This window comes from Trichoderma atroviride, chromosome 4 (assembly GCF_020647795.1).
Source record: "Trichoderma atroviride chromosome 4, complete sequence".
NCBI lineage: Eukaryota > Fungi > Ascomycota > Sordariomycetes > Hypocreales > Hypocreaceae > Trichoderma > Trichoderma atroviride.
The window spans coordinates 2,067,478-2,089,143 of record NC_089403.1 but is presented as its reverse complement, the minus strand read 5'-3'; the positions used below and the strand labels follow the sequence as shown (position 1 = coordinate 2,089,143).

The 21,666-nt window shown below is 50.4% G+C and overlaps 8 protein-coding genes across 9 annotated transcripts; 6 read left to right on the top strand and 2 right to left on the bottom strand.

Moving 5' to 3' along the window:
* Positions 1-147: 147 nt before the first annotated feature.
* TrAtP1_008009 (uncharacterized protein) lies at positions 148-5,094 on the bottom strand. The gene is made up of 8 exons (XM_014092795.2): positions 4,654-5,094; positions 4,476-4,597; positions 3,292-4,396; positions 3,210-3,218; positions 2,946-3,091; positions 2,664-2,878; positions 2,490-2,602; positions 148-2,436 (listed from the first exon to the last, which is right to left on the bottom strand). Exons 1-8 carry the CDS (start codon positions 4,930-4,932, stop codon positions 2,362-2,364), a joined length of 2,064 nt encoding a protein of 687 aa, XP_013948270.1. The 5' UTR covers positions 4,933-5,094; the 3' UTR covers positions 148-2,361.
* TrAtP1_008010 (uncharacterized protein) lies at positions 521-2,285 on the top strand (the record flags this gene model as incomplete). Its single annotated transcript, XM_014092796.2, has 3 exons — positions 521-1,142; positions 1,204-1,320; positions 1,399-2,285. The coding sequence occupies 3 exons, from the start codon at positions 521-523 to the stop codon at positions 2,283-2,285; spliced, it is 1,626 nt and encodes a 541-aa protein (XP_013948271.2).
* An 82-nt stretch (positions 5,095-5,176) lies between the features above and the next one.
* On the bottom strand, positions 5,177-7,067 carry TrAtP1_008008 (uncharacterized protein). 2 transcript variants are annotated; one of them, XM_066113752.1, is made up of 7 exons: positions 6,834-7,067; positions 6,698-6,736; positions 6,482-6,629; positions 6,283-6,422; positions 6,001-6,181; positions 5,693-5,932; positions 5,549-5,567 (listed from the first exon to the last, which is right to left on the bottom strand). In XM_066113752.1, the coding sequence occupies exons 1-6, from the start codon at positions 6,939-6,941 to the stop codon at positions 5,760-5,762; spliced, it is 789 nt and encodes a 262-aa protein (XP_065969840.1). In that variant the 5' UTR covers positions 6,942-7,067; the 3' UTR covers positions 5,549-5,567; positions 5,693-5,759. The 2 variants fall into 2 exon arrangements, with proteins under 2 accessions (XP_065969841.1, XP_065969840.1); XM_066113753.1 differs by having other exon boundaries at positions 5,177-5,695; positions 5,786-6,181.
* A 423-nt stretch (positions 7,068-7,490) lies between these two features.
* TrAtP1_008007 (uncharacterized protein) lies at positions 7,491-11,214 on the top strand. Its single transcript, XM_066113751.1, has 3 exons — positions 7,491-7,610; positions 7,677-7,781; positions 7,832-11,214. Coding segments are annotated over exons 1-3 (3,117 nt in total). The 5' UTR covers positions 7,491-7,609; the 3' UTR covers positions 10,843-11,214.
* A 395-nt stretch (positions 11,215-11,609) lies between these two features.
* On the top strand, positions 11,610-12,264 carry TrAtP1_008006 (uncharacterized protein; the record flags this gene model as incomplete). Its single annotated transcript, XM_014092792.2, has 4 exons — positions 11,610-11,717; positions 11,780-11,874; positions 11,944-12,061; positions 12,124-12,264. 4 exons carry the CDS (start codon positions 11,610-11,612, stop codon positions 12,262-12,264), a joined length of 462 nt encoding a protein of 153 aa, XP_013948267.2.
* Positions 12,265-12,597: 333 nt separating this feature from the next.
* On the top strand, positions 12,598-15,484 carry TrAtP1_008005 (uncharacterized protein; the record flags this gene model as incomplete). Its single annotated transcript, XM_066113750.1, has 2 exons — positions 12,598-15,388; positions 15,448-15,484. The coding sequence occupies one exon, from the start codon at positions 12,598-12,600 to the stop codon at positions 13,651-13,653; it is 1,056 nt and encodes a 351-aa protein (XP_065969838.1). The 3' UTR covers positions 13,654-15,388; positions 15,448-15,484.
* A 111-nt stretch (positions 15,485-15,595) lies between these two features.
* Positions 15,596-16,807, top strand: TrAtP1_008004 (uncharacterized protein; the record flags this gene model as incomplete). Its single annotated transcript, XM_066113749.1, has 1 exon — positions 15,596-16,807. The coding sequence occupies one exon, from the start codon at positions 15,596-15,598 to the stop codon at positions 16,805-16,807; it is 1,212 nt and encodes a 403-aa protein (XP_065969837.1).
* Positions 16,808-17,633: 826 nt separating this feature from the next.
* On the top strand, positions 17,634-21,664 carry TrAtP1_008003 (uncharacterized protein). Its single transcript, XM_066113748.1, has 5 exons — positions 17,634-18,044; positions 18,217-19,398; positions 19,477-19,534; positions 19,613-21,397; positions 21,462-21,664. Exons 1-5 carry the CDS (start codon positions 17,847-17,849, stop codon positions 21,485-21,487), a joined length of 3,249 nt encoding a protein of 1,082 aa, XP_065969836.1. The 5' UTR covers positions 17,634-17,846; the 3' UTR covers positions 21,488-21,664.
* Positions 21,665-21,666: the final 2 nt, after the last annotated feature.

Sequence of the window (21,666 nt, the reverse complement as noted above, 5' to 3'; positions counted from 1 at the left end):
TTTTGCAGTATATATTATTCAATTTAATTAAAATGCGTCGTAAAGAATGGTCATTTGCCTTGTTCTCAATCACTGGGCTATTAAGGTAGTTGATATCTTCTCTTCTTTGCAGTCGAAGCTTGCCATGTCGGTACTCTCTATAGTGGAGGAAGAACTTTTTTGAGTCTACCTAGCGAGTACAAGAACCGATTCTAGCGTGGGCATGGCGGGGCATCTTTTGCATGTAAAGATACCTTTAGCTAACTTAGCACGACTCTAGCAGCTGCTGATTTTTTAGACGGTTTTCCTTGCCAAGAGAAAGTATCTATCAGGTAGTTGCTTGGCCTGTTGTGCTAGTACCTTGATCTCTTAGCAAGTACCAGCCAAGTACAATCCAGTTACCCTACTCAGCGTTGGAAAAAAAAAAAAAAGACATTGTGAGCCTTACACCTCTCACTGAAGAAAACGTGTGCAAGCGAATAGGAATTTTACGCACTTGGTTTTTTTTTTTTTTTCTGGATAAGAAAAATACACAGACAAAATGAGTGCGAGATCATCGTCGTCTGGTACCACCGACGTATCGGATGATGGAGAATGGCTTGATGTCGAGCCTGAAGACGAGTCCACCACCATCGTCTCTCTCCTCGACTCTCAGACATTCTCCAGCTGGGCTGAGATGCTCAACCACTGCAAGCAGCGTTATGACTTCGACCTGATTGCCACCATCAAAAAACTCCAGCTGGACTTCCACGGAGCCGTCAAGCTCGTCAATTTCATTCGCAACCAGGTCCAGAAGCAACAGGCCCTCCCAGGCACCCTGACGCTCGCCGACTTTGAAGATGACGGCTACTTCAAGCCCGTCCTGCAGAACGATGCTCTCATCATGTCCCTGGACGAGATCCTCGACAGCGACTTGGTCAAGGTCGACATTGCTCCCGGCCAGGCGGGCGCTTCTACTTCTCACGACGAGCTGCTGGAGCAAAAGCAGGCGCTGGAGGCTGAGCTGGAGGCGGTCCGGACGCAATTCTCAAACTATCGACTTGCCGTTGAAGAGACCCTGGATCGCCGCTGGGGAGACGATGTGGAACAGAATCCGTCCAAGGCCAAGACTGGTGCTGGCGAGGACCGTGGAAACTATTATTTCGAGTCTTATGGCTACAACGGTCAGTCAGAGCATCCAGTAGCTGTGTTCTTCACTCTGGTGGAAATTCTAACTTTCTACAGAGATCCACGAAACCATGTTGAAGGATACTGTCAGGACAGACGCCTACCGCGACTTCATTTACAACAACAAGCATCTCATCAAGGGCAAAGTTGTTCTTGACATTGGCTGTGGCACCGGTAAGAGAGCTCGCCCATCGACCAGCCACACGAATCCATGATTTCATCAGCTTACAAAAAGCTAACGCCCATGTGTAGGTATTCTGAGCATGTTCTGTGCTAAAGCTGGTGCGGCTCAAGTCATCGCTGTTGATAACGCAGACATCATCAAGAAGGCAACGGAAAACATCTTTAACAATGGCCTCTCTGATATCATCACTTGCATCAAAGGCGCCATCGAGGAGGTTAAGCTGCCTGTTGACCAAGTCGACATTATCGTCAGCGAGTGGATGGGCTACTGCCTGCTGTATGAGGCCATGCTTCCGAGCGTCCTCTACGCTAGAGATAAGTATCTTAAGCCAGATGGCCTTCTGGTTCCCAGCTCTGCCACTATCTGGGTGGCTCCCGTGCAAGATACAGAGTACATGTCAGAATTTGTGTCATTTTGGAGAGACGTCTATGGATTCGACATGAAAGCTATGCAAGAAGGCATCTATGATGACGTTAGGGTCGAGGCAATGCCCCAGGCCGCTCTCTGCGGAGAGCCCTACCCCTTTAAGACACTCGACCTCCACACTGTTAAGCCAGAAGAGCTGTCCTTCACAGCCAAGTGGCAGTCACGGCTGCTGCGGCCTCGGGATGGCTTGGACGGCTTCTTGATCTGGTTCGACAACTTCTTCGCCACTTCTCGCAGTGAGCCTATGCCAGAGCCTGAGGTGACCCCCGAGGTGTTTATAAAGGCGAAATCAGGCAATGTAGCATTTACAACGGGCCCATCCGGCACCGTGACCCATTGGAAGCAAGGCCTGCTTATGGTGCCACCGAAGAACCCTCCTTCAACATTGCCAAGTGCCATCTCTGGGCAAATCACCTTTGCAGCTCTCGAGGAGAACGCTAGAGCACTGAAGATTGACGTCACATGCAGTCCTGAAGGCCAATCCACAGAAAGTCAAGAAGAGAAGAAATGGTCCTGGAAGTTGGCGTAGAGGTAGAGAGGTAGAGGCAGTTTATGAGTACTGAATGGACAGGAAAAGGTTGTCATTGGCTAGCCATTGCAAGCTTCTAATAGTGAGGCACTTTTAGAGCCTGTAGCCATAGATTCACAATGCTCAGGAAACCTTCTCCCAAGATGAAGCCCTACACATGAAATCAGCAAGCGTATTACTTACCAGTGTAGCTCAAAGCCTTACCGATGCAATGATGATGAGCGGCGTGGTTGACCGTTTTCGTACGCTCAACCAGTACCAGCTAAAAATTCCTCCAATGGCTCGAGCCAAGGTAAATGAGGGCACGTTGTACATGCCTGAAGATGCGAATTAGAACAAGTTTTCTTGTACATCACATGGGGATAGATGAATACTCACCGACTGCAACGGCAATGCCGCCAGGGATCAGCGAACGCCATTGCTTCCCGACAGACAAAGTTCGCGCCAGTGTAGTGACAGCAAAAAGAACACCGGCTCCAGTCGCCCATTCTTTGGCCATGTACGGCAGGCCTTGTCCGGTTACAAGCCTAGCGGTGAATATCCACACGTAGGCCGTTGGAACTTGGAAAAGTTTGCCGGGGATCTCGTATACTCTGTTGCCAAAAGAATCATCACTATTTAGTCGATGCTTCAGAAAATTGGACTATCAGGGGCACTTACGCCGTGTAGATACGATACGCAAAAGCACTGAACAGCGCACCACACGTTGCACCTATAATCTGTCCCCAAAACTGCGCCTTGGGGGCAGCTCCGAGCAAGTGACCGGTCTTGAGATCTTGCATCAAGTCTCCAGCCTGCAATGCACCCTATCAAGATGTTAGGAAAGGATACTCAAGAGTATATACATTCATATATATATATATATATATATATATATATATATATAGAGAGAGAGAGAGAGAGAAGCTTGGAGATTTAGCTTACAGCTTCAGACTAAATATGGCCATGATTGTTAGTGGGCTATGTATAACACAAAGAGGGTCATAGGAGAAGATAGTGGACGTACGATGGCGCCTGCGACCAAGTTGATGAGAACGCTAGATTTGTGAGATTGTGGGATGATCAGAGCAAAGAAAAGCTGCGCAAGTTTGCTTATGCCGGAAACGGGGTTGAGATCAGTCTCTCCGAGGGCCCTGACACCCATGATACTCAGGACCAGAGCCATGAGAACGGCAGTAACAACCGCGTACAGGGGTACCAGGTCGCCAAATACAATGCGCGTTGTAAGAATACAGAGCAAGACAGATGCGAGAAGACCCCATGTGACAATTCGAGTGCTGACTTGCTGCTCGGCTGGGGCGTCATCTAGGCCGGCATCTTCATCGTTCGAGGCAATGGAAGCATTGTCATCATCGGGAGTTGCTGGCTCGTCCTGATCCTCCTCTCCGTGAGGGATTGGGGAGTATTGATGGCTTCTCTCGAACAAAACGGCGACCCTAGAACGTTGGAACCGTTCTCGCAATGCAGTAAAGGCTCTCGTAGCATGGGTTGCGAAAAGAGGCCGAAGGGCAACGTACGCCAGACTTACAACGGCATCGACGAGCATAATGGCCAGAGACACCCAGACAATCCAACCTTTGCTGCCATTTTCCCAATCGTCCACTGGCCCAGGGGCCCAACCCTTCTTCTTGGCCAAGGGACTCAGAATACCCCAACCGACAACTGCGCCGAGAGTCATGTGAAGCGTTGTCTCGGTCCCCATGATGATGCCCTGCCCGACATATGCGAGACTTGGGTTCAAAGTCCAAAGCCAAGCGGAGGCCGCAACAGTACCGAAGATGGGGAGGTCTCTCAAGATCGGCAGGAAGTAGTTGCAAATGGTGAAGATGCCGGACACTAAGAAACTGACCAGCAGGAGCTTCATGTTGTATGCCCAGTCCACGTCTTTTGGCGACGCCTCTGGCTCTTCGTCTGCTACGTTGGAATTGGTCTCATCGACTAACAGAGGATCGTCATCTCTATCTGCAAGACTGGCAAATCCACCCTTGGCGGCGGCATCAAGTTCCTGGGCAGAAGAGCTTTGGCCTCGGCCGTGGAGGACGCGAATGAGCACGGCGGTGCTAAAGCCGCTGGGAAACCTAAGTCGTTCTCTAATGATGACCTGGTGGCGCCTAATATCATGCACATACGAGCTCGTCTCAGCGAATCTGCAACTTCACTTGCCTTTGAGGCACCAATAAATACACTTACAAGGGAACGGCAAAGACGACACCAAAGTAACAGAGGCCGATGGACCAGACAATGAGCTGCCACATGCTCAGTGACAAGGGACCCTGCTCATCGGCGCCTAGCAAGTAGTTCATTGCCGGGATCTATACAGCAATCAGGACAACGAATCCAAGGAGCAGGGAGAGTGGCGATGGCCTACGACACCGACAAAGCCGCAGCCAAGAGGCATGATGGCCATGCCGCCGGCAACGCTCTGCACCAGCACATTCTCAACCGGCGTGAAGGGGAACTGCAGATGCGGCTTCAGCAGCTGGAAGATGGCAAAGCCCATCAAGCTGGACGGCATCGACATGATGGACACCCAGCCCGTCTGGAGGCCGAAGTACATGTTGGCAGAGCATATCACGGTGCCGACGCCCAGGCCAGCAGCGACTCCGCGCACGGTGAAGCTGCGGCCCTGGGGAGATGGAGAGGCCATGAGTTATTGCGAGTGCCGTCCCTGCGATACTGGAAGCATTTGGGGCTGTTCGATGGTCAGTTCAGTGAGTCGGCGGAGGGCTTTTGTGAGTGCTTGGCGAGGCCTTCACTGCTTGTAGCTTCTCTCCTTGTTTCTGTCTCCAGGTAAGCTGGGTGAGATGAGAGAGAGTTGGGCTTATACACGGAGAGAAGCTGCCGGCGCCCTTAGTGGCTGCAGGCCGGTATTAGTAATTCGGGCGGGTGCACTAGCGCAATTTCAGTGGCGACCCAGCCCCGGATTGGTGGGATTCGCCGAAATCTATTGCTATTCAAGGCCTAAGCTCTATTACACCATATAATACATAAACACATGGACTGCACAAACAACTTGAAGTAAAGCAGTGCGATGATGCGATGCGGGACGCAGTACCTGTTTAACCCGCATCCCGGGTATACTGTATGGTCCTCGGGCTATGTGGACGTAGCTCCAGGTCTATTGGGATTTCTTTGCTTGGTCTTGATCCTGGTCCTGGTCCTCTTCTATCATCTTCAGATATGGAACAGACGTCAACAGCCTTGGCCAGACGAGGGTGTATTTGTCGCCCCGTCCCGCAAGGCAATGCCGCAGCCAAGTGCCCCAAGTGATGTAATAATAGGCTGGAAAAAAGATTCATCAGTCATAGGCTCAGTCATTAACACGGAGTATTTCAAGGGCGAAAGATGATAACTCATTCGACACGAGGGTGAGTGAGGAAAAAAGAAGAAATATAGAGTGCTCGTACCTCCTAATGAACAAAGTCAAGTTAGCCTCGCATTCAATCAACGCCATCACACCACGACAATTCGGAATCAGAGGAAGCCGCCGTTCAACTTACCCAGCCCGGTCATGAGGTGCCACCAGGCGTGGCCCTCGAGCAGAATGGCCCAGGGAAGGCCAACCGCATGTCTCCACCGTCGCACTTGCGAGCAGAAGAAATTATCGAGATTCCAGATTAAGAACCCGCCAACGAAAACCGCGAGTCCTGTCATGGGTGATTAGCCGCCTGCACTTGAACCCTGTAGCCTCGTCTTGCTCTTCAGGGTGACACACCAGTAGCTACCATGGCCCACATCGTATTCAGCAGCTTCGAGGCCCGTTTTGGATCTTGGGCGTGTAAGACCGGCCGGACCTGCGACTCCATCACCCAGATACTCCGAAAAACGACGGTAGCTGTCAGAGCAGCGTATGCTACCTGGTGGAAGATGGGGTCCTTGGTAAGGTAGTAATAAAGCTACTCCTGTCTCAGCGCGTGGCTCACAGAGAGTGGAATCTTCAATGCCTCATATGACGCATATGCGTGTAAGTAAAGGTCGCATACTACTAGGTACTTACCGTGATTGATCCAGCAAGCGAAAGTAGCCCAACCCCCAGGACAACCGAAAACGTTTGTGAGCGTGAGTAAGAAAAACTAGCATGCATCATCAAGCAAGTCGTATAAATCATGGATAGCTCGTCGACCAATTGCATGGGATCTTGAGGTCTGGTTGTCAGCTCGTTTCGTCACGAATGGTATGTAGAGGGAGATGCATACACTTTAATGTCGCATGAAAAAGGATGGAGCCGAGTCCCACGACCATGTACCCGATATAAGAAATCAGGAATATTGACGGATGCTCCTCCTTCATACAGTTTCTAATGCCTCTGATTCCAAGCCACATGAAAAGGCCATTCGTGACTGTCTGCCATCGTGTTAATAAAGAGAGACGACCCAATCGGGGTTTATAAGAACATTGAAGGCGGGACTAACATTACAGAGCTCAGCACAATACCACGATAGCGCATAGTCCTTTTGAATAAAGAGAATTAGTGCATGAGACTGAGATGAGTTTTTCGAACTGTAAACATAAATTAAGAATTCATGGTTCATAGCCAAATTTGCCCACCTCTTCGCAAAAGTTCAGCGTTGACGTCTGTTCGCCCCAGAATCCATGGCCAGGACTGGCGACTGGATATGGAAGCGAGATGGCCGAGCGCAGAGCAGATAAGGCCATTGGTGGTTTACGTAGGCAATAACAGGTTGAGTATTCAAAATATTGATTTGTTTATAGAAAAATAAAAGTATGATTAGAATATCAAGAATAGAGAATATGTTTGGAAGAGAAATGAACTCGTGAGGTGGAGAGCTGGTGTATACTCTTCCGCGCTACCCGTGCTCTCTTGGATCACCGGCGGGGCAGGCTAGCAGCAGCTACAGCGATCTCTGGAAGCTGAGCTGTTTAAGCGTCCAGGTCGTCGGCAGTTGACCTCTACGGCATGAAACTCTAAATGGTACCTATACGAGAAAAAAAAAAAAAAAGGAAAAAAAAGAAGACCCGGTTTGTAGAAACAGCGTCATGTTCTATCATATTTCTTTCAGCAGTCTCACATTATCTTTCAATCATAACTGTCATGAAAAGAAGTCGACTTGGAGGAGTACATGTAAACAATAAACAGTGCATAAGCGACAGATTCCTGAGCGCCAAGTGTTCTGGCTTTGGGCGCCTGGGCATCAAACGGCAGATGTCCCAGACCCAGTGTTTTGGCGCCCGTACTTGGGTCTAGAGCCTCGCCAACCCGACACATTTGTCGCGCCCGCTACCTGCCAGTGACATGATTTTCCATTGATGTATGCCGCAGTGCCTTGATTATGAGCAAATGTCACCGATAGTTTCTCGCCTCGAGTAAGTCGCTGTCATTTATTAACAATTAATACACATGAAAAAAGGCTCACGTGGATCTTTTCGCAGTGGCATCTGTGCAGTCTCAATACGGCGACGGCGCTGAGCCGGATAGCGTTCGCGCATCTCCCAGTCGCGGTCTTCCGGCCAAGGAGCCGTATTACTCGAATAGAGGTAGAGCAGTCCCTCGGCCTCTCGTTCGCATCCTCGAACTAACCAGCTAGACATTACGATATTGCACGCCGTCATTACGGCGGCTCAAGAACAGCTCGATCACGCTACGGGCCCGAAACCGCTGCCCGCCGCTGCATTATTCAAAGCGTATGACGAAGTTCTTCCCGAGCATGGCGTCGATCCAGATACAGACCAGCATCTCTCAGCCCTCGTGTTCAGAGTGGGCGGCGAGCAAGGGGGCGGCAGCTTGTTAGAAAAATTCCAATCAATACTTGGCCAGATCGGCATCGTTCTCGAATTCAGCGACGACTCTATCACTACTCCGCAAGACTATCACCAACATCCGCTATCTCCAGAACCAATAGATACTGGTCACTGGGATCCCGATGATCTCCCCATACAGGAGGAAGATGCGCCCGTTCGAACGAGGCGTCGGACATACAGCGCTGGCTCCCTAGACTATGACCCCGGGTTCCAAAAGATTCGCACTGAAGCATCAAGCTATAAGAAAAGAAACCAAACAAAAGATGATCTCGCCCTCATGGAAGCCGATGCGTATCCCTCTGCGCCGCTCTCGACAACTGCGACACGGCATCTCAATCATTATCACCAATATCCAAGCCCATTTTTCGATCACCTGCCTGTTGACTTCCGTGCCGTAGATGATGGCATCCCTTACGACGATGTAAAAGCGCACGCCTTGCCTCCACAAACCGATATTTCTCGCAGTTCTTCAAAACATAATTCAGAGCGAACTACTCTACCTTTGGGAGTAGAATCTCCTAGGCCTATGAACAATCGGGATCAAAAACAAGCCAACCATGCCAGAGGGAACGGCAAGATTAACCAGACGCCTGGATTGCAAGACAAGCAAAACTTGCCAATTGGAGCAAGTCAACATGCTAGCAAAACCGATGCCATAGACGTACTGGCGTCGCATTCAATACAGGACGAGCTGCCACTGCCATTTCGCTCCCAGAACGAGAATACAATGTCGAAACAGCAGCAAGCGCAACTACTCACGAGAGCAACCCGCGCTCGCGAGATATATCTAGCGAGTAAAGTGTTCAACCACTGGGCAGACCGGACTGCAGCGCGGCTTGAGCGGGAAGGCGTAGCTAGAAGACACATGATTCGCTTTCGCTGTTTCCAAGGCTGGAGTCGTGCGCCAAGTTTACAGCTTCCAATCATCGACCACTTAAAGGCCCTTACGGCGGTTCAGAAATTGCAAAGAGCTGTATCATACCAGGAAGAGCAACTCCGTCTCGCAGCAACGGCCATATCTCAAAAATATCGAGCTAGGACGGCGTCTCGCGTCTATGACCAATGGTGCTCTCACCTCATATCCCTCGTCTACCGTCAGAAAGTAGATAGGAAACTGAAACAAGGCGCCTTGATGGCGTGGAAATCAAGCACTTCCAGCAACACCATCAAGGACCAAGCTATTCGTAAGTTTAACAAACATGAGGGCGTTGTTACCACATTGTCAAAACTACAAGACCAAGCGCTCTTGCACAATCATCAATTTCAAGTAGCGCGTCAAATCGGCTCACTTAGGCTACTGTTTGGTTCTCTTGACAAATGTGAGCATCAGATCCAGGTGAAGGCGCGATCATCAGCGTACAAGGCCAAGTCATCCACTGCAGCTGTCATTCATACATTCCACAACTGGAACTTATCAGTACGAGTGCAAGCCTTTCGGTGGAGGGCGGATTACATATCTGTAACACGAGCCCTCGACGGCTGGCGAAGGCATTACGTACAAGACGAATGGAGGCGAAATGCGTGTGCTGATCGCCTCAAATCATACCGCGCATCAAATCTTCTCTGCACTCTACAACGGTCGAGTGACGCTGACGCGCAGTTATCGGTCATGGGCAATCGTGCCAGGCTATTCATTGTCACAACACGGACATTACCCATCATGGACGCTGCTGTGGAGGCACGGAGGCAACAGATGAAAGATATGGTTCGACAGTACTTGATGATGAGATACACGGAAGTCTCTGCCGCTAGGAAAAAGCGAAAATTCTACGAGGCTTTCGACCACTGGCGAGCAGTGGCAACCGAAGCGGCTTCTGAAAGCGAGTTTGCTGCTCTTTATAACACAAAATACTATTACGGACAGCTCGATATCGCTTTGGAAAAGTGGAAAAGGCAGGCAGAAGACGATGTGCAGCTTCAGCTAGCCACCTACCAACATTATACGCAGGCCGTATTGGCGGCTTGGAGTGATGTCGCCAAAGAGCATAATCAGGCGGATATGCAGTCGCTGGAACTGTGGGCTTCTCGCAGGCAGCGGCAGTACCTCAAAGCATGGTCCATTTCATCATTACAACGAAGCGGACAGGCCCATACCGCGACCAAGGTACAGCAAAAGAAATACAGCGAAAAACGGAACCGCACATTTCATCACTGGAAACAGGCTTGCATAGGCCCGGACTTTGATCGCGTAGAGCAAGATCTACGATTTACGCCGAACCGTGAACCACCCAGTGGCCGTCGCAGCGCTTGGCGGGCACTTTCTGTTCGCCGGCATCTGTTAGTGGAAAGGCGCAACAAACCGGACGCTGCGGCCAGGCCAATGGAAACACCGACGCGGTCGACTGGCGTGCCGTTGAATCTGTCCTTCCCCTCGTCTGCGAAGCCAATCTTCGCATGGCGGGGGACGGACGAAGAATCGACTGCATCCAGCGACATTGATGACATTGGAATGGTGAAGTCCCCAAGTAAAACTCCTGCGACTACGCGGCGGGGTATATTGTCATCCACGACTCCTCGAGCGCCCGTACCTGTGCATTTGAACATTAAAGCTGCGCGGCCAGAGGTTTTTCCTTCTCCTCATCGCTGGAGCACTGGTGACGTTGTAAAAAGCGCAAAGCCGGGTCTTTCACGGAACATGTCGAACGCACCACAGCCAACTTCAAGGCCCAACTTGAGTAGGTCTGTTGCTTCTTTTGGGCGTTCTGTCCATACACCGGCCAAACCTCCTGGGCGATTAGTAGCAAGCGCCAAACCATCCAAGAAGGCCGGATCACTACTTCCAGCTGAAGTTGAATAACTTGACTGATTACGGGGCGAGCTGCAAATGTCGTGAAATTAACAGGCTTGATCAAATAATGCCTGGGGAAGCATTTATTTATATACATTAGCGAGAACATTTCTAGCGATCTAATGATATACCTGGATAATAATAAATTCAAAACCCCTACCACCTCTAAAACCTATGAGTAAAGCTAGGATCAGAATATGTCTTGTCCTACAGACTTACAAAGAGAAATTGGTAAATACGAGTAGTATACAAGTTTAGGCTGTCATATGCGAGTTTTCGTCCCAAGTATAATATTAATGAGTGAAATAAAACAGCTCATTGATATTGCAGGTTAAATAGAGCAACCATTTTTCTCTGAAAATAGTCATTAATTGTATCAACTTGAATCCAAATATGCTGAATAAAAGTGAGCCGATTGTTTCCCACAATTCTTCTTATTCTGGTCTAGAAATCCGATTATCTAAGTAAGTGGGCTATAAAATTCCAGTGCTTTAAATAGGTGGTAGCTTGGTAGCTTAAAAATTATCCCTGCTGCAGTATTAATTACTAACGCGTCCTATCAATAAGACGCGATTTGCGCTTTGCTACATGTGCCAAGGAGAAAGCTTTCTTGCTATCTTACGCCGCTATCATCTGTTCGTTTGCTCTACTAAACTCCGGCTTACGGTCGACGTTTTCTATTATGCAGCCCTAAAAGACTCCTGAATATAAACAAGCCAAAGAAAAGGGCGCCTTAAGTGACTTCCATCTACCTGGAGAGCTGCCTACGCTACGTCATGGAGCTGCTTCAACGGATCCGTAACATGTGGCAATTCGCCAACTTGTGTCAATGGATATACATTTTTGGAGAAGCTATCGCGATAAATGTATCGATTGACATAGAAGTGAGTGAATTCTTCTTCGTCTGCTATGCCTTGTTCATAGCTGTATGCTGACACAGCGACAGTATATCGAGGCGGAATGTCTCAAACCAAGTTCACCAGGCCTCGACGATATTGCTTTAGCACTCTTGAAAACGGTCACTTCACATCGCGGTCTTACGTATGCATATATATACTCGAATTCTTCCTCTCCAGAGCCAGTGTCTGACGGCTAACATCTGAACAAAAGCCACGAAGCATTCGACAACCAAGCTCGAATGCAGTACGTTTTGAGGTCGCCAGAATCAAATCCGTTTGGCGACGAAGATGCCCCCAAGAGCTTTTCTGACCTCGATGTATTCACCAAGGTAGGCGCTACAGTTGAGCCGAATCTCCCAAGCATCCGCTAACGTCGGCCGTCATATGGTAGATCAAAGTGATGCAGCAGTTCACCCAGTGGATCATGGCCCGGCCGGAGCTCCTCCGAGAGAAAATGAAAGAACAAAAAGATACAGAGCAAACATCATGGGTGCGTACCGCTTATTTTATGCTTCCTACGCTGTCTAACTAAGCTTGTAGCGAATCGAGCCATATGGGTGGGACAGAGACGATCGCATCTATTACGTCCTTGACGACAATCGGGTATATCGACTTTCAGAAGCCCCTCCGAGCTATAAACCTCCAAAGCCTAAGCCGGGCCGTGGGTCTCGACGTCCAGGCAAAAGGCGACGCGTATCCGAATCGATCGATGACACTGCTTCCTCTTTCGAAGACTCGAGGAAAGATGGCCCCGAAGCCGAGCTGGAAGATAATTTTCTTGGAGGCATGGTTTGGGAGTGTATTGCCGTGACGCTTGGAGAAGTCCAGAGCCTCATCGATAGTATGGCCTCATCCCGAGACGAAAATGAAAAAAATACTCCGACGACAGCTTCGAGACCATCTTCTGCCTATTCTGGAGAAACAGGAAGAAGACAGGATTCGCAGAGAGCTAAAACGCGAAAAGGACTTGCAGACACTTGCCAAGATGGCCAATGCCAAACGGTCAAGCAGGATTGCCCTGAAGGCAGAGCAGCGACAGAAAGAAGAGCAGGAGAGAGTAGAGACCGAACAGCTCCGGGAGGCAGAAGCAATTCAGCGACGTGAGGAGCAAAAACAAGAGAAGATTCAGAAAGAGCTTGAAATGAGGCTTGCATCTAGAGAGGAACGTTTGAAAAAGAGAGAAGAACGTCGCACCACTCATGACGAAGACGACACACAAATATCTGCGGGCGAAGGCAATAATACCGTGGTAGCAGCTGGAAGGCCTCTACCCCATCAAATCAAAGCCAGAGAAAGCTCAGAAGGTGTCAAAAACGTGCAAGACGAAGAAGAGGGCTGGGTATTTGATTGCTCATGCGGCTTGTATGGTCAAGTGGATGACGGCAGTCACAGCGTCGCGTGCGAGAGCTGCAATGTATGGCAGCACAGCAAATGCCTGAGGATCAGCGAGGCTGCTGCAGATCACCCCGACTTCCATTTCATCTGCGCCTCATGCCTTCAAAAAGGGGATGCCATTGCAGCGCCGGAAAGCCCCCCACCAGCTAAACCTACATTTGGATCCGAACCAGACCTCCGACCTGAAACTACACTCAAATCTGAGCCTGCACTTGCATCTGAACCTGCTCTTGGACCTGGACCTACACTTAAATCTGAACCTAGACCTGGGCCTGGACCTGGACCTGGACCTGAATCCAAATTCGAAGATAATGTTGGGCAAAACACTTCTTCTACCGCTGCTACTGTTTCTACTACTACCCCTACGGCTGCGGCTACTGCTCCTGCTGTTGCTCCTGCTGTTGCTCCTGCTGTTGTTCCTGCTGTTGCTCCTGATGTTGCTCCTGATGTTGCTCCTGATGTTGCTCCTGATGTTGCTCCTGATGTTGCTCCTACCACCATTCCTACCACAGCTCCCATTATCTAATTGGCAAGCTATGCAAGGCCGAAACTGATGATCACTTTCGAAGATCGCTAAAAAAGCTCCATATCACTAGTTTTGGTGGCCACCTGTTAAAGCTTTGTTCGCATTCTATAAACAACCACGGAGGTCTCTTAAGACGGCACAACACTATTTCTCTCGTCGCGCACATGAGTACATCAGCTGCTAATGCCTCTCTCTCACTAGCCCCAACAAATGGAGTCCCTCCACTTGAGGATTGCTTCCATTCAGAAGGGATTTTTTGTTGATTTCACAAGCAGCTTATCACCTGATAGACCTTCCCCGAAAGAATTGGCTGACGATTGTCTCAAGGCTACAATGCTCTCAAACCTTTGTTGATATCGCTGGTCAAGTGCCTACAAGTAAAATACTCATGAAGATATTTTTAGAGATACCTGTCCGTTTGCAATGGTTGAAAACACAATAGCCGCTCAAAGGAAGCAACTGGCTCAGCTGAGGCTGCTTCTCCGAGCTACTTCTCCGAAATGCTTCTCCGACTTTTAGCAGGCCTGTTGGACATCCACTTGATACAAAGACAAGAGTTGAAACTGGAGCCTCCCAGTAACGGACCCATCTCGCTGGATAGCGGCTAGTAGTTATCAGTGTTTGGGTACAACTTCCATGTCATGCATCCAAAGCTCTTGCTAGCAGCCGCATCTGTCGTTTTACCATACCAGACATCCACGCCACCCACCTGTATTGGAAAAGGTGATGTTGAACTTTTTTCAACTCACAGTATAAGTCGCGTTCGTCTGGCAGCCTTCAAGCCGACGCTAGCTGTAGTCATTAGCAAAAATGTATACATTATTTGTCAAATATCAGCCTCCCAAAAAAACAGAAGCCTGCAATAAATGCGGACGTTCCTTTCAGCGTGAGATCCTCGAGCCGATAAGACGTGTCCGAGCAACCCCACGATGCGCACAACCAACAGTTATTAGCAACGCGCATTTCAGCTGCTTCGGGCACTTAAAGATGGCTCGGCACATGCCATATGGCCATCCTATGTACCGTCCTCATCCTCTCCATAGTTCGTACCTGGCGGTTGTGCGTCCTTGCGCTCGCAGGCTATCTCTTTTCGGCGTCCGCGACAGATCCAAAGGCCCGTGATGCATTGCGCTGCGGTACACGGAGTGGCCCATGATGAAGGAAATTAATGCCAATTGGGTTCACAGTACCGCATGCGGCAGAAGCTTTGATAATTACTGCTTGGTTTGTTTGTGTCCTTGTAAGTCATGCGTTTGGAACGATATCGTGGGGCATGGAGCGAATATGTATAAGGCCAGCCCATCAAAGGATGCCACTCTGGGACAAAGACAACGATTCTTCCCTTTCTGGTTCATAAAGAAGAGTCATCTCCTCATCGCATATATTGCTTCTGTTGCCATTACAATAGAAGACTGAAGATATCTCATACACCCCAGTACCTCTCATACGCCTCAGTACCTTTCATACACCTCAGTACCTCGCATACACCTCAGTGCCTGTTACTCTCAAAGCTCTCTCTCTCTCTTTCTCTCTCTCTCTCTCGGAATTCTCTTGCATCAAGCATTCAATACGCTCAGACTTGGGACCTCCAGAGTCTCTATTTCCTTCAGTATTCCAACATCAACATATTCATCTCACAACAGCATCCCTCATGGAGCGTAAACGTCCTGCGATCCAGGGGAACACAGATTTCGGCTTGTCTGGCCATCCTTACTCAGCCCAGGTTCTCTTGCCAGTAAGCTCAGCCAATAAATGTAGCGAGTTCACTTATCCAAAGATGCTAATACTTGTCAGTCATCTCACGCACAGCGACGTGTAGTGCCTGGTACTCATTACAATATGATGGTAAGAAACCGATGCAATGTTACTCAGCTAGAAGACTGCTCATAATACCTGAAAGAAACAACTCGCTGACAATTATTGCTAGGCCAACTCTCCTTATATGTCTGAGGGCTCAGTGTACGAATTTCCTAGCATGGGGGATGCTTTCCACGCTCAACCGAGTAATAGGAGTTTGAAAACATCCGACTCTGAGGAAGAGGCGTATCGTCCGACCAAGGCACGAAGAGCCACAAGAAAGACGAGAACTCCAAAGCGCGGAGAGCATCATCCCACGTTTCTTGGCAAAGTTCTTTCTGACATTTCATCCTTGCCTCCAACCGTCATGCTCAAGAACGCTGAATTGTTCGCCACTCGCGCGACAGAGGTGCGGCTAGCCGAAGCTGAAAAGGCCGGCAAGATCAAGCGCCCTCTGAATGCATTCATGCTTTACCGCAAGTTCTATCAAGACGTTGCCAAAACGTGCTGCACTAAGAACAACCATCAACAAGTTTCGACAGTTTGTGGAGAATCTTGGAAACGCGAGCCGAAGAATCTCAAGGGCGACTTTATCCGTCTGGCCGCGGAGGAGAGGAGAATGCACGTAGAGGCTTTTCCCTCATACAAATATGATCCTCTTCACTCCAAGAAGAGGGATGATAAAGATTCGATGCTGCCTATACCACTGGACAAGGACGGGTTCGAACACAGCGGTGTTCGAGATCTACCCGAGGAGAACAAGATAAAGCGAAAGAGAAAGGAAGTGCCTGAATACCATGAGCCCTTACACCTGGGCAGTGGGCTGTACCCACCAATTGTTGAGCAACAGCAGGTCTTCATGAGGCCCGTTGCCACGCAAGCTTATTGGGCTCCTCAGCCTGTACAGGTTGCCCCATACTACGAGGAGCGCACATATCAGGTAGATGCTGGCTCGTACCAACCATACCAGGCATGGCACGACGGCGATTACTTCTCTGGTGGAAATCCACAGCTTCTCGTGAACGGTCTGCATGGAGCCGCAATGGAGCGTGGTTTGAGTGCTCAGGAGGCCTGCATCGACCCTATACTCCTCCCCTGTTCGCCCGGCTCGAGATACGATCTTCCACACGGCGGATCGAGTGCAGCCCAAGAGCAGTGGAATCACGGGGGACATGCCGAGGCATCACGCACAGATCCAATGATTCCCGGGGTAGATGTACGTTCTTATGATGCATATCTCAAAGGAACTGACAGCGACTGGAAAGTTGAACACTTGGAGGAGCCAAGTCAGTTTGACGACTGGATGACTCAAATTGAGGGGGGAGATGTAAAGAAGGGGGAGAGGGGGAATTGGTAAAATCATCCGGGTCGGAAAGATGGCGTTTTCCTTTCCTTTCTTTTTTTTTTTTGTAAATGTATGTTTTGTATGAGTATAGAGGGTAATTGGCGTTGGAACATGCATTGGCCACTTAGAGTGTACCTTTACTACTGTATCACAAGTGTTATAAATAGAATCGAATACCATATATGCAATCAGACTTTTGAAGCTCCTCAGCAGTAGTACCGAGTCGCGGCACATTTCAAGTAAATATATACTGTTAAAATTGAAGAAAGAGATTAAACCCCGAAGAAAATAAACAGAGGCGAGGTCAACAATTGGAATACCGTGCCGTAATTATTTGCTTGTATTAGTAGTGAGGTGCAGGTTATGCTCAGTATCCAGAGTCGGTGGTTCTCACGCTTTATTTAGTGCCAGCTACATGGCCACCAGCGCTAGCATACGTGATTCCATAGCAGATCAGGCTAATAATATCTGCCACAGAAGTACCTCTTCTTAGCAGTGATGTTTTTAGTAGTGCTCTTATGGGTTCTTGGCCAATTCAAGGGGAAGGGAGAAGAGCAATAGTTTTAGAATCGACATGGACAAGCTCAACCAGCCCGGAAATCATACAGCAATTTATTGGCATTCCTGGGAAATTTAGAGTATACTCCTTAAATGGGTACATATGTAAAGTGACTAAGCGAGCCGTAATGCCTAGGTACTAGTAGGTAGGCACAGTAATAAGCGCCCGAAGCCCGGGCGGTTGTCACTGGATCAGGCCTAGAAACTCAGCAGGGTGGATCCCTAATCATACCCGTACAGAGCTGGAACCTGGCTACGGGGGGCTTCTCCGTATTCTTCAACTCACTATCGCTGCCCGCAGCCACAGAGTATGGAGTACTGTACACTCGCTAGCACAGCTTAGTAGGGACTGGCTCGGTTTTCGTCACTCACTGCAGCCCTCCTCTCTCCAGCCCGAAACCTTGACTCCACGCAACAGGTGCATTCCACCGCGTCGGATTAATACCCGCATTTCGAGCGTCGAGCTGTGTTTAACGGAACCATCAAAGGCGAAATGGGCTTCTTGGGGATCTACCGGGCCATCTACGACTACACGCCCAAGGAGGATGGCGAGCTCGCCATCACGACGGGCGACTTGCTGTATATCCTCGAGCAGAACAACGACGATGGCTGGTGGAAGGCCAAGAAGAAGGCCGGCACCGACGACGAAGATGAGCCCTCCGGCTTGGTTCCAAACAACTATGTTGAAAAGGTAGAGTCCATCCTCATTGCGGGCGCTGTCCATCTCCCGAGCTCCCAGCCTCGTCTCGACCCTTTACGTCAGCCTCCTAGAGCATCTGCGAAGCTGCTCGGCCGACGGCTGCAAATGTGCGACGCCAAATCGGATTGCGTACCATGGGCTAACCTTCGTGTCCATCAACCAGGCAGAGACAGTAGGCCACGCGCGTGCCATTTACGAATATACCCGCCAAACCGATGAAGAGCTCTCCTTCTCCGAAGATGCCGTGCTGGAAGTCTTCGACACCAACGACGAGGACTGGATCCTTGCCGGTCTGGATGGCGAGTATGGCTTTGTCCCGGCCAATTATATCGAGGTGCAAGCTGCCACTCCTGCAGCTGCGCCGGCGCCGCCAGCAGCTCCGGTGCTGCCAAGACGGCCGCCCTCCCAAACCATCGCTGCTGCTCCTGAAGATGATTCAACGCCGTCTGACGAGGCACCAGTTGCCAACCCAGCAGCTGCTCTCGCTAGTGTCATCCAAAACCGGCCATCCGTCAGGGAGCCTCCGACTTTGCGTTTCAAAGAACCAGAGGTATCAGATGAAGAGTCTATCAAGTCTCCTGCATTGCCCACGCGACCGCGACCGCAGTCTCAAGCATATTCACCACCCGCGGAATATACGCCCAGGCCTCAGCGAGAGTCACAGATTGAACCTCAGCCCAAGGGGCACCTTATTCCTGGTGGATTCCACTTATACAACATCAACGAGATGGTGTCAGTCATGGGCAAGAAGAAGAAGATGCCGACAACTCTTGGCATCAATCTTTTGACGGGTACCATCTTGATCGCACCCGAGAAAGCTCAGGACGACCCTCCTCAGGAATGGACTGCCGAGAAGATGACCCATTACTCTCGTGAGGGGAAGCACGTCTTCATGGAGCTTGTTCGCCCCAGCAAGAGCATCGATTTCCATGCCGGAGCTAAAGACACCGCAGAAGAAATTGTGGCTTCTCTTGGAGAGCTTGCAGGTGCTGCCCGAGCAGAGGGATTGAGAGAAGTAATCGCGGCTGGCTCTCAAAAGCGACAGAGAAAAGGAACGATTCTCTATGACTTCATGGCGCAGGGCGAAGATGAAGTCACTGTCGCTGCGGGTGACGAGGTGGCTATTATTGACGACACAAGGAGCGAGGACTGGTGGCAAGTTCGCCGCCTCAGGAACGGCAAGCAAGGCGTTGTGCCGAGTAGCTACGTCGAATTCTCAGGTACCATTACGCCGCCACCCGAGGGCCAAGCAGTATCAAGAGCCAAATCAACCGTGGAACAGAATCGCATGGAGGAGATGAGACTCACCAAAGAAGCAATGAAGGCTAGCAAGGAACCTCAGCAGGTAGGCCTAGACATGCGTTTGCCTAAACGCGGCAGCAGCCTCATAACTCCGGACAATGGTAACATTTTGGGACAACAGCGGAATCGACGCGAGAATGGACGTGCCGACAGTGGCAGCAATTCGGCGAGCAAAACAAGTGAGTTCCATCTCCCCCCTAATTATAGTCACGCTACGCAGGTCAAAAGATGTCGTGCAACTAACATTCGAACTGCAGAACCCGACGCAACCAAAGTGCGGACATGGACGGATCGATCAAAGTCATTCAGCGTCGAGGCGCAGTTCCTTGGACTCAAAGATGGCAAGCTGCATCTTCACAAGATGAATGGCGTGAAGATCGCTGTACCCATCGCAAAAATGTCGCACGGAGACCTCGAATATGTTGAGAATATCACCGGCATCTCTTTGGATGACGAGAGACCGCTGGCCGATGTCAAGCGATCGAAGCCCCCGGAGCAAAAGAAGGCTTCTGCCTCTGCCGTTGGGGCATCCATCGACAAGAAACCAGAGTATGACTGGTTCCAGTTTTTCTTGTCTTGCGACGTGGCCGTTGGCCTTTGTGAACGCTATGCTCAGGCATTCACGAGAGACTCGATGGATGAGAGCGTGCTGCCGGACGTCGATGCCGGTGTTTTACGGAATTTAGGACTGCGAGAAGGAGACATCATCAAAGTCATGCGTACTCTAGACGCCAAGTTCGGCCGCAATAAAGCCAACGGCGAGGGCGACGGCGGCCTCTTCTCAGGCCCAGGAGGAGCGCTGCGGAATAACACAAGAAAGGGCCGGCCTGCCCCTGCTGTGCAAACTGGCGATGTGGTTGATGCGGCTGTTTTCTCAACTGGTAAGGAAGCGTCTAGCTCTGGCGAGACTGCGGCCAAACCAGCATCTCCTGCAAGCCCGGAAAAACCACCCAAGCGCCCTACAGGAGGGTTTGACGACGATGCCTGGGATGTGAAGCCAACGAAGCAGGAGCAGCAGACAAAACCGCAGGCCTCGCCGCCGGCAGATGCTCCCTCCGTCAACCCGACACCTGCGCCAGCGCCAGCTCCTGCGCCTCTACCTCCAGCGCTCACCGGATCTTTGATGGACCTCTCTCTACTGTCAGCGCCATTAGAGCCCAGCAAGGTTGAGCCTCCCGTCCAGCCTCCTGCTGCCAACTTTGGTGGCGAAGCACAGCAAGCGGCTGCAGCGGCACCACCAGCGCAACAACAGCAACAGCCACTGGGAGCAAGCCCATCCTTCTTCCAAACAGTCCCACAACCAAACCAGGTGGTTTCGGCCCAGCTCCCTCAGCTTACCGGAGTTCACATCTCTCCAAAGTCTCTGGGGAGGCAGCGACCCCTCGCGCCATCCATCTCGCCGCCAGTTCAGGGCTCACTCGGCGTGCCACCACCACCGCAACGACCGCTCTCCGCCCCTCAGTCTACACTCCCTCAAGGCATATTTGCCGCCCCTACGCTCCTCCCTCAAGTTACTGGCCTCGTTCAGGGCCAAGTTGCGCCACCGGGACAAAGCCTCAACGACATTACTCAAGCTCGGTTCCAACAGCAATATAATGCACAGTTCCAAAACTTGCAGCCCCAGTTTACGGGATATTCTGGGCCCCAGCCCCAGGGCTTGCAGCAATTTCCCCAGGGTGCTCCTGGACAGTTTATACAGCCCCAGTTCACTGGCGCGCCTGGCTATATTGACCCAAGCCGAATAAGCCAGTACGGGGGTCTTCAAGCCCAGCCCACCGGCTTCCAACCCGGCCTGACACAGTCTCCCTTTGGCTCTGGCAGCATCAACAACTATCTGCCACCAGCTCTACAGCCTCAGCCGACCGGATTCCAGAGCCTGCAGCCGCTCCAGCCAACAGGTAGCACGGACGGATTGAAACCACTGCAGCCGCTTGTACCGCAGAAGACCGGACCTCCTCCGCCAGTTCGTTTTGGTGTGACTCCCGAGACGAAGAAGCTGGCGCCCCAGGCAACCGGCCGACGGGCCAACCTGTCTCAAGCAAGTAAGTTTTGTCTTGCCCCCAACGCTGTGCTGCTGCCTTTGCTAATAGTATCACTCCGCCGCAGCTCCTGAAAATCCGTTTGGTTTCTAGACGGAAGACAGTGGTTTCTACACTGCGACTTGTTATATACAGCCAACTAACTATATAGCTTGATTTAAACACAAAAACGACTGCCTGCTTAATCTAGCCTTGATGACGAGTAGAAAGCTAGAAATTTGATATTAAATTTTATGTAATTATAATACGAATATACACATATTGATAGATAC